The following is an 11,581-nucleotide window of genomic DNA, read 5'->3' on the forward strand; positions in this document are numbered from 1 at the left end:
AATAGAATAATTCTTTGTTTTGCTATCTGATACTGTGTTGCATTAGACTTACAGATTGTTACCATTAGTGTTTTCTCAGTCTCAAATGGATTTGCACTGATAAAAATCAGACCTTTTCTAGTAAAATGCCTTTGTTTGTATGCAGGCATTCACTCCCTAAATGGCCAAAACTACTAAATATAACTGACATCATGAAACACCTCATAAAAATAATATGCCAGGCTATTTGGCATACACACATAGATGCAAAATGAAATTATCCTTTTAAAGTATTAAAAGTATTGTATCATAAATAATATCACATGTACAACCTGTTTTGGCATCGTATCATGTAAATAGGACATTAGAAGAAGTATTTCTTGGCAAAAAAGCCCCAGAAGAATAGATAGTTGGAGTCACGACAGGTGTACTTTGATAAGCTGACTGGAGCCTAAAATACAGATTATCTATACTTGATAGGCAATAGATTACATTATAGACACCATACACCAATCTGTTCATGGGCCAAACTTTAAGAAAAACATACTTTAAGCTCTTCTCACATGTCAGATTCTGAAAAAAATGTATTATGCCGTTTATTGCGTACTTGTGAAAATGCCTATTTCGGCAAATAGATATTGGGTTTTGATCTTTTAGTGAGCTGTTGTAAACTAATTTATAGGTGTGACCCTTCATTTTCTAGTCCTAGTACTCCAGTTTTCAGTCTTTACCTGTTGGAAAATACAGGCATATAGTCCAGCCAATGACCACTTCAAGGTCGGAGCCATGCAGCCTGAGCATTCTTGGGGCCACACCATACAGTGGAGAAAATAATTATTTGATCCCCTGCAGAATTTGTAGGTTTGCCGACTTACAAACAAATGAAGGTCTATAATTTTTATCATAGGAGTAATTTAAAGTGATTTTAAAGGCTTACATTTTTTTTTTACAAAACTGAAAAGCATGCCTATACTTACCTGCTGTGTGCAGTAGTTTTGCACAGAGCAGCCAGATCCTCCTCTTCTCGTGCCCCCGGCTGACGCTCATGGCCCCTCCCTCCTGTTGGGTGTCACCATAGCAAGCAGCTTGCTATGAGGGCACCACCCGAGCATGCACACTTCCCAGCCGCTGCACAGTGTGTCCATTCTCACCCGGAATCGTGACTCAGCCCAGCCCCCTGTCTCTTCTCATTGGCTCACCAACGAATGAGGAGAGGAGGTCCATGGATAGCCAAGACTCCAGTGCACATCACTGGAGCAAAAGGCGGCTTAGGTGAGTATTAGGGGGCTGGGTGCGATGCTGCACAGAGAAAAGTTTTTACCTTCATGCATAGAATGCATGAAGGTAAAAGACCTTGAACCTTTACAACCACTTTAAATGATAGAGACAGAATATCAGCCAAAAATCCAGAAAAATCAAGATACTAATGTTATAAATTGAGTTGCAGTTCAGTGAGTAAAATAAGTATTTGATCCCCAATCAAAACATGACTTAGTACTTAGTGGCAAGCACAGTTGTAAGTCGTTTCTTGTAGTTGGTTACCAGGTTTGCACTCATCTCAGTAGGATTTTGGTCCACTCTGCTTTATAGATCTCCTCTATATCCTTAAGGTTTCTTGGCTGTCGCTTGGCAACTCGAAGTTTTAGCTCTCTCCATACATTTTCTATAGGATTAGGGTCTGGAGACTGGCTAGACCACTCCATCACCTTAATGTGCTTCTTCTTAAGCCACTCCTTTATTGCCTTGCGTTATGTTTTGGGTTATTGTCATGGCCCAGTCCATTGGTCCTTCAATGCGGCAAAGTCAGCCTGTTCCTTTAGTAGAGAAAAAGCTACAAAGCATAATGTTTCCACCTCTGTGCTTGGCTGTAGGTATGGTGTTTTTAGAATCATAGTCAGCATTTTTCTTCCTCTAAACACGGCAAGTTGAGTTAATTCCAAAGAGCTCAATTTTGGTCTCATCTGACCACAACACTTTCTCCCAATCCTTCTCTAAATCATTTAGATGTTCATTGGCAAACTTCAGATGGGGCTGTACATGTGCCTTCTTGAGGAGGGGGACCATGCGGCCGCTGTAGAATTTCAATCCATGGCGGTGTATTCTGTTACCAATGGTTTGTTTGGTGACTGTGGTCCCAACTGCCTTGAGATCATTCACAAACTCCTCCAGTGTAGTTCTGGGCTGATCCCTCATTTTTCTCATAATCATCCTTACCCCATGAGGTGAAATCTTGCATGGAGCTCCAGGCAGAGGGAGATTGATAGTTATTTTATATTTCTTCTATTTGCGAATAATCGCTCCAACAGATGTCTCCTTCTTCTGAAGCTTCTTGCTGATGGTCTTGTAGCCCACTCCAGCCTTGTGCAGGTCTACAATCTTGTCCCTGATGTCCTTTGACAGCTCTTTGGTCTTGCCCATGAAAACAAGGTTTGAATGTAAGGAAGAGATTCTATGGACAGGTGTCTTTTATACACATAAGTTGTCATTAGGAGCACCTTTTTAAATTGACAGGACTAATCTGTGTACAACATGAGCACATAGCCAGACTGTGGGAGCAAGAATTGTTGTTGGTTGATAGGGGATCAAATACTTATTTTACGCATTGAACTGCAACTCAATTTATAACATTTGTATCGTGTTTTTTCTGGATTTGTGGTTTATTTAATTTGGTTTGGTTCATTTAAAATACATCTATGATAAAAATTATAGGCCTTTCATTTCTTTGTAAGTGGGCAAACTTACAAAATATGCAGGGGATCAAATAATTATTTTTGCCACTGTAAGTTACCCTGATGGTGATTGGCAGGCATGCAGGAGGAGGAAGGAGGATGGTACATTGGCAGCCGTGCTTTAGCCCCAATAACCAGACTATGGCTGGGGTATTTCAGTTGGGGGAAGCCAGGGAGAGAAAAATACTGTTTGGAAATGTGAGAGAACTCCAGGGTGACAGTCTGCCAGTTGGAGAGAGAGAATTTCATGTGTGCCACCAGACACACAGAGCCAGAGAGAGAAAGCAGTCAAAGAGAAAAGGACAGATACAGACTCCATTTGGCCATCTAACTTACTTGCCAGAAGAAGCATTGCAGCTTACCTCTTATCTGCCGGCAGGAGTGATCATCAGACTGGACCCAGAAAGACATTTGTTAAATGTGAGAGCGCTTGATGACCCTCTAGTGTGGAACACTTGTATGGGGACACTCTTTGCTATGGTGAGGTTGCTTAAAGCGGACCTCTATACTCTTTCACTGTGGATTGTTTAGCACACTTTTCAAAGATAACTATACCCTTGTGGATTACAAATACAGTTATCTGAAGTTCAAGCGCTCCGCTGTGAGTTTAAGGAGCCTCACAGATGGCAGACCTTGTGTTAGAATTACTCATTGGGTGAGTGGTTAGTTAGGGTCTAGTGATGTATTCGCATAACTTTCAATCTACTGTAAACTAGAGACATTTGGTTATATTAATCGTTGTTTATTATTACTGCTTGCAGTGTCATTCTCTACTCTCCTAATCCATTCAGGCAAGACCTCTTACATAAAGAGAACTAATATCAGTCCTTTTCACTTCACTGTGTCCTTGACGTCCTTTTACGACTTCAATTCTGTCTAATCACCTCTTTTTTACTCAGGCTTTATTGCCATTTTTAATAAAGCCCAATTATACCAATTGGTGTATCAGTGTATTGCTTGATCCATTTGCAAGACAGGCCATTATTAGAAAAGGTGGGAGAGACCATCATCTACCAGCAGCTCTTACAGGGGTACTGCTACAGGAAGTTTGCCCTTTTGATTTTGTATGTTCTTTCAAAAGCATAATGCATTTAAAGTGGAATTTCACTCTCTCAATCAGCATAGACTATTTTTAATCCTTATTCTGCTGGCATTAATAAATAGATAGGAAGGTATATCATATTTACCTGTTTTAAACTTTATTTTTACAATTCTTCAGTTACTTCCTGGTTTCCATGCCAAGGCAACTGATGTCATACATCCCAGCAATCTTCAGGGGAGGGTTCTCAGCTCAGTCAATGCCTGAACTATGGGCAGATAGATTATAGGAAGTAAATGTTACATGAATCATCTGCCCTTACTCAAGATGGCCATGGCCAGAAATGCCAGGGGGGTGTTTTTCAAAATTATTTCCCAGCAGAATAAAGCATGGGGACATAGATGGATGGGCGACTTTGCTTTGAATATTAACAATGAATTAAATAGCATTTTTTGTTTGTGGTGCTCAGATGCAGTGCTGTTCCACTTTAATAAATTAGTTGCTTGGTTTTCCACATGTCTTGTCAATGTAGATTGGCAGAAACAACAAAATGTCATATGAAAACAAGCATTGTGTTTATTTGTAAATTTAGTTTAAAACAGGTTAATTCATGCAGAAGGTTTATAATCCCTTTTCTTAAAGTCTAACATGAGTTTATTTTTTCGTTTGCTGAGTTTCCTTATATGCCACCTTCTTTGGTACCAAAAATACAAATATAAAACACTATTAATTCATACCATAGCAAATATTCTATACTAATAATAAGTGCATTAAATCAATAAATGAATGCATCAATAAATATATAAATCATGATAAAAATGCTGTGTAAATCAATAAAGGTGCATAAAACAATACATCAAAAATACATCCAACAAGCGATGCAGTGTAAAATAAACAAATTGTGCAAAATCACTCCAACTCATAATCCATGAGGTGTTTAAACCAACATCTTCCACAAGGGTAGAAATGTAAAAGAAAATCTTTAATGTGGTGATGTGTCTGTGCTTCACACCCTTCACAATGCACACCAGTGGTGTAACTCATGCACCAGACTTGACTGACCACTTTTTACAAAATGGTCAAACAGTGCAGGGTAACATTATTCAAAAGTACAGGAATCCATTGGTTCCTACAATCTTCATAACACTCATGAAAAGAAGGTTACATTTATACTAGTAAATGTAATCCTTCAGATAATGTTCATATGTACACTGTAAGTGGAAATCTTTTTTGTGTGCTCTTTGTAAGATTGTTTTTGCCATCCATTGGTGTGGCTTATGCAGGTTAGCCTCTAATTCATTATCTAAGGTGTGTCAACCTTATCTACTGATACATTTTTGGACTTTGTCTGTCCTCCTAGTGATTTTGACACCCTAGGGTTTTCAACACTTGTTATCCTAGATTAGGTTTGAGAGCAACTTCATATAGAAGGGACTGCATTGATAAATCAGAGGTTTGGGTATTACTATGAATATTCATTTTACCATTTCAGTTGTTATAAATAAATGACTGCAGGTCTGTGTCCTGTTACCTACAAGATATGGGGTGTATATGTTACCATATGGTATTGCTTTGTTCGTGATTCAAGTTTAGATGATCATTATAGGCATTCTCAGGCCACCATTCTTGGGGTAGAAGTCAGTTGGCTGGGTAAAGTAATATTTGGCCATTATGCAGATTGTCCACAGATCATCTAGCTTCAGTGTCCATACAGTCATGTGTAAATTATCATACTTTTGAGAGATCCTTATTTTACTAGTATTCAGTATAGATTTTTAAAAAAATAAATAAAAACAAAGAATTTGTTTAACCTCTTGCCCTCTAGAGGATTTACCCCCCTTCCTGACCAGTCCATTTTTTGTGTTACGGTGCTGCATTACTTTAACTGACAATTGCGCGGACATGCAACCCTGTACCCAAATGAAATTTACGTCCTTTTTTCCCATGAATAGAGCTTTCTTTTGGTGGTATTTGATGCGGTTTTTATTTTTCTTTACTAAACAAAAAATCCCAATACATGTAAATTAATTGGTTTACGTGAAAGTTATAACTTTCACGTAAACCAATTAATTTACATGTATTGGGATTGTGTTTTAGCAAAGACATGAAGCATAATACATTTTGGTCAAAATTTATAACGAAATTAGATTTTTTAAAATTTTACAAAAGGCAGTATATGTATTGGGATTTAACTTTTTAAAAAAATTTCTACTAGCGATCAGTGACTTATAGCGGGACTGCGACAGGCATTCTGACACTGGAGGGAACTGACTTGGCGTCACTGACATCTCCAGTGACACAATACAGTGATCAGTGCTAATAAAAAGCACTGACACTGTACTAATGACACTGGGCAAGAAGGGGTTAATATGTGAGGCAATCAAAGGGTTAACTGTGTGCTGTTTTACAGTGGGCTGTGTTAGTGCTTTCAACTGTAAGCACACTGCTTTGCATGGCTCTGCTATGCAATGCCATGTAAAGCAGTGTGCAGGAGCTGACAGGGGAGAGAACTGTATTGTTTACAGTTCTCTCCCTCCATCTGTAATGCTCCATGATCACCAGGTGCCGGTGAGTATAGGCCATGAGTAGTGGCGCGGGTAGGGCGTGCGCGTGCCCCCTACCCGGAAATGCTAAATCACGTACTGAATATATACGTGATTTTGTGCACCCCTGCCGCCCTGTAGCAGTATATCTGCTATAGGGCGGTGGGAAAGCAGTTAAGTAAAATTGACGTCTGAAGATTTGCTTTACTTTGTTTTTTGCACTTTGTTTATTGAATAATGCTGTTAGTGACACAATCAGAATGTAATATTACAACTCACATTGATGTTTCTTACAGGTGTAAAGATTTATTATTTCTTAGTGAGGAGGAGAAGATTTCCCTAAACTCCTTTGATGATGAAGCTCAGAGAGGCTCTGCAGATCTTCTACGGAGCTTGGCCCAAACTGAGATCACATCAGTGTACAGGATGGGTAAGAAAAATCGTGATCATTCTTAAGAATATAAATAATTTTTCCACAGTTCTGGGCACTCTTGAGCTGATAGCACCCAAGCACAATTATTGTTTAGGATCATGTACCTCAGCATTTGACCCACTACCATGGCTGAGCTTTAGGGCTGGTAGCTGAAGAGAGTAGGAAGCTTCTGATGCACAGTTTGGCGAAAAGTAGTCCCTGAAGAGAAAAACTAGAGGTCCACTTATTTGCTGCTGTGCCCAGCTTGAAATGGGTGAGTTACATGCTTTCCCTTTAGTACCAGACATTTATTTTTGCTCCCAGAAGCCACAAAGCATGCTAGGGGAGAGAATGAAAGGTGAACATGTAAAGCTGTAGAGGCAGTTAAGTATGGGCAAAGCACAGGGTCACGTTTGATTTTGGCCTACTCTTTAGGTCTCCTTTTAGTTATTTTGCTACTAGTAAAGTAAGATTAGACTGTTTGTTGAGAAGTAATGTATATTTAATTTTTAAATGCATACTGTTAATGAGTAATGAGCAGTGTAAAATAATTAAGTTTTGCAGCATAGCATTGACAGCCTTGGAGGAAGCATGCTGCTTTATGTAATTAGTAAACTGCTGCATATCCAAACACCAATTTCTTGCTGACAAAGGGCCTTTGATTCTGCAAGAAGCAGTAGTGTATATAGCTAGAGTGTACTATCAGAGGCTGCTGAAAGTATAACTAAAAGCAAAACTTTTTTTTTTTAGTTTTTGACAGGGCTTTTTTTTCTCAGAAAATACGTGCAGGTACTCCCCCTTCTGAGTCACCCCTTGTCTCTGCCCCTACCTACCTCCGAGCACCATCCCTTGGTTCCTCACCCTACCCACCTCCCAGTACTGTCCCTTTTAGAGAATACAGAACCAAGTATCATTTTGAGTTTCTAAGGAATTTGTATGGAATGTGTATATGGTAACAATAAAGCAGTAAATTAGATCCCCTGCAGTCAGCAACAACAGACCCCTCTATCAACAATATATTCCCCCCAGCAAAAATAGACCCCGCAACAAAATACCCCTCACCCCAGCAACAATAGATCCTCCATCAAAGATAACCCACCAGTGACAATAACTGAATCCCAGCAACAATAGATTGGCCATCAGCAATAGACCCCGCCCTCAACAGTAGATTCCTCACAGCAAAAAGTTACTCCATGGCAACAACAGACCACTCCAGCAACAAAAGTTCCCCCAGCTGAAAGCATCAATAGATCCATCAGCATACCCCAGCACATTTGCAATTACATACAGTACATTCAATGCTGGAGTGTCAAGGTCCTACCTTTTCCCAGAGGTTATGTTACTCCATGTGCTAGCATCCATCTTGGATTTCTGCTGAGCATGATGGGAATCTTTTATGCCTTCAGGTCTCTGAGGTCCATCCCCCAGAGGGGTGTGGCTGAGTACATATAAGCCTGGGATCTGCACATGCTCTTTGCACTTGTGTCTTGTGTCTTTGTCTTGCTACAGCTCTGTGTATACGCTCGTGACTCTTCTGGTATTCTGACTCGGCTTGTGACTAAGACCATTCTCTGCGTTTCCCTTTGATCTGACCTTCCGTTGCTGAACCCGGCCCGTGACCTGTGATTCTCTGTCTACTGTTCTGTACTGTTTTGTCCCGTTGTTATTGACCCGGCTTGTCTGACTACGCTATTGTCATTCTCACCAACTACACGCCATTGGCGGCGGCCATTACCGCAGCTGGGGTGTCTCGGGGGCCGCGACCTGGTCCCTGGTTGCGTCAAGTCCATCCCCACCATCAGGGGCCCTGGTGAAGGGCAGCCTGGGACTTAGACTCCGCGCCCTGAGGGACTTCAGTCTGTTGGTGGTGGTTGTCGTCAGCCAGTGCGTTACCCTGCCACTAGGCCTACCTGTCCGTTCCACAGCCCTGCCCTGACATGGAGGTGCCAGAACTTCGTTCCCCCTAGTTCCCGCTGAAAAAAAGCCCTTGTGTTGGATAGACTTAGATTAGACCACCTATTATGTTGTTTTTGCTATCTATGTCCTCGTTAAGGAAATTCACCCTCTCAATTTGTCCTGTTAACCAAAAGTAAAAGAAAATTCCAAATTTTGGGTTGTTTCCAGAAACTTAATAGAGGGGAAATACTCAGATGGGGAGACTAACTCTGATAAGCTAAGGGGCCCTAATGGATTCCTTTAATTTGCAGGGACTTCTCACTTGCTGTTTTCTCTATAGGACAGTGAAGGTAAATCTCCCCAGTGGAACACAGATGCCAAAAAAGTCTGACAGGGGTTTTAACTCTCCTTTATTCTGTCCAAAATAGAAAAAGTTTTGTCTTTAGTTCTACTTTAAAGCAGAACCTTACTTTTCAAGGTCCTCGCTCATGCCTCATTTGAAAAGTAAAAACTTTTTTTTATTTTTTTGTCTTTAACAAAAAAAATGTAGGCCTAAATCTTGGCCTCATGTACATGTGCAGACTAGACAGACCCCACAGTGTGTGTACTAATGTGTGATATCTAGCAAACTGCTATCTGTGACATAGCCATCCCATTTGTGAGATAGCATACATGTGCAGACATGCTGTGAGCCTTTACCACCTTTACCAGCCTCTATGGAACCTGGCAGAGATGCAGCGGCATGTGTTAACCTGACAATTGGGAAAGAAGGGCTGGGGACTGAATGAAAAAAAATCTATTCATGTATAGCCAGGTTAACATTTTCTGTGACATTGCAGTGAATTGGGCACCTTAGCCTCTTGATTTAAGTTTTGCTTTTTTTATTACCAGGATGGGCTTGTTAGCCCCATGCCTGACCATCATCCTCTAAGACCAGGGTATCTTTTTGCTTTGGTTATTGATGGAGACCCTCCTAACATGGTTTGTTGTACTACTATGCTACTACTCTCAAGCTCATTTGACCATCCCTGTCACTAAATAGTGATAGCTTTTGATGAAAAAATGTTTCATATTATATCACTCTCTTTCAAGCAATATTCAGTAATAAAAATCTCCTTTAACATTTACGTATGTATCCATAGGGCTTTTTTTCACGGGGAACGCAGTTTTGGCACTTCAAGCACTGCATTTATGTAATGGCAGGGGGTGGTGGGATATGCTGGACGGTCAATTGAGGCTGGATGCTGGGGGAACTATTGTCACTATGGGGATCTATTGTTGCAGGGAATCATTTGCTGCTGGTAGGGATCCAGTACTTGAGGAGGTCTATTGATGATGGCTGCTGGGAGATCTGTTGCTGCTGGCAGGGGTCTTCTGGGGTTGATTTATTTTTTCTGCGGGGGGTATTTTGTTGAAGAGGGTCTATTGGTGCGGTGGGGGTCTGTTGTTGAGATCTATTGCTCCTGGCTGCAGGGAATCAAATTTACTGCCTTTCTTGTCATCAGTAACAAAATATACAAATTTAGGGTAGGGGGTGGAACCAAGGGATGGTGCTCAGACGTAGGCTGGAGGTGAAGAAATGTGGCGCATCAAAAGGAGGGAGTACCTGCACCTATTCTAAAAGAAAAAAAAGCCCCGTGTATCTATAATATTATTACTACTCTTTATTATCTAACTTGTGGTTTATGTTATCTTACCATTTATACCAGTTATCTGGTAATATAATGTAGGACAAAGCGGTGAATAGAAGACCAGATGCTAGCAGAGAAGCATGGAAGGGGTTAAACTGCAGGGACTGCTATACTGAATTGATGCTTCTATATTTATGTAAAAGAAATGAAATAGACCTGAACAGCTGGAGAGCCACACATGGCCTGAGCTCGCCTGCAAGGAGAGGCTGAAAGCTGATTGCTCTTGAACAGATTTCTGCTTCAGTTCAGACAATGTTAAATCAATATCAACTGCCTTGTAAACACTGACTCACTTGCTAGACAAGCGTTAATTTGTGGAAACAATCTGCTTAAAATGAAGAGTTCTTACATTTTTAAGCAATTTTAAATTAAGTGACTGATTCAATATAACACTGTCATGTTCAACATCTGTAGTCCCATGATTACATTATGCATGTATCTTTTCAAATGCTAACACCATTTTCTCCTCTGTTGGTCTGAAACTGTCCACATTTACTCTCAAGTCGTTTATGCCCATGAGTTTGATATAAGGAATGTATGTGAATGTTAGATGATATTAATAATGAGATATTGTGATCTTTGTTTTGATTTATTTTTTTAAGGGGACTCCAAAAAGTTTACACTGAATTGAATTTTGTAACAATTGACTTTTGCGTCCTGTGTTTTGCAGATGGTTTGGATCCTGTGGAAATATATTTAAAATCTTCTTTTGGTAAGAATATATTTCATATTCACTTTAGTTTGTTTTAGCAACAGAAACAATTAATCTACTTTTCCTTTCAGGATTGCTTTTTGACAAAAAGTACTTGAAATCTCAGTACAAGATTAGAATTAGAAGTGGTTGCTTTAAAGTTCCCTGTGCAACCTGAACAAGCTGAATTTTGATCTCTTTATTTATGAAATGTGTTAATATTGAAGTATGCAATTATAGGTATCATTCCCTTTTGACTCTATTAGGCTTCCAGAGTATGAAAATCCCAGATTCAATTAAAATGAAAGTTAAAATGGATCTATTGTTCACATAAGATCCTTGTGAATCCCATTCCCTTCAGTCAAATGATCTCTGCAGAGGAGGAGATTCAGGGCATCTGAACTTTGATCTTATCCTTTGGCAGCAATGACAAAATCACATGATCAAAATCATTGGCATTTTTGGGCACTTTAAAGGCTTCATTTCATTTCCATTTTAAATGGCTGACAGGTTTGTTTTAACTTGTGTTATTATTAATATATAGTATTTATATAGCGCCAAAGGGTATGCTCAGCGCTGTACAGTAGCAGGGGGACATAAC

At 39.9% G+C, this 11,581-nt stretch overlaps 1 protein-coding gene across 4 annotated transcripts in view; it reads left to right on the plus strand.

Annotated features, from left to right (window-relative positions):
- The window catches only part of SH3TC2 (SH3 domain and tetratricopeptide repeats 2), a 144,825-nt gene that overhangs the window by 94,079 nt on the left and 39,165 nt on the right, over window positions 1-11,581 (plus strand). For all 4 annotated transcript variants that reach the window (XM_089659467.1, XM_089659464.1, XM_089659465.1 and 1 more), the window contains 2 exons: window positions 6,587-6,720; window positions 10,960-11,001. In XM_089659467.1, the coding sequence (XP_089515593.1) occupies window positions 6,587-6,720; window positions 10,960-11,001 (176 nt within the window). The remainder of the gene's footprint in view (window positions 1-6,586; window positions 6,721-10,959; window positions 11,002-11,581) is intronic.

This window comes from Staurois parvus, unplaced genomic scaffold, assembly GCF_062004578.1.
Source record: "Staurois parvus isolate SC_StPar_1 unplaced genomic scaffold, SC_StPar_1.0 ptg001158l, whole genome shotgun sequence".
Classification (NCBI taxonomy): domain Eukaryota; kingdom Metazoa; phylum Chordata; class Amphibia; order Anura; family Ranidae; genus Staurois; species Staurois parvus.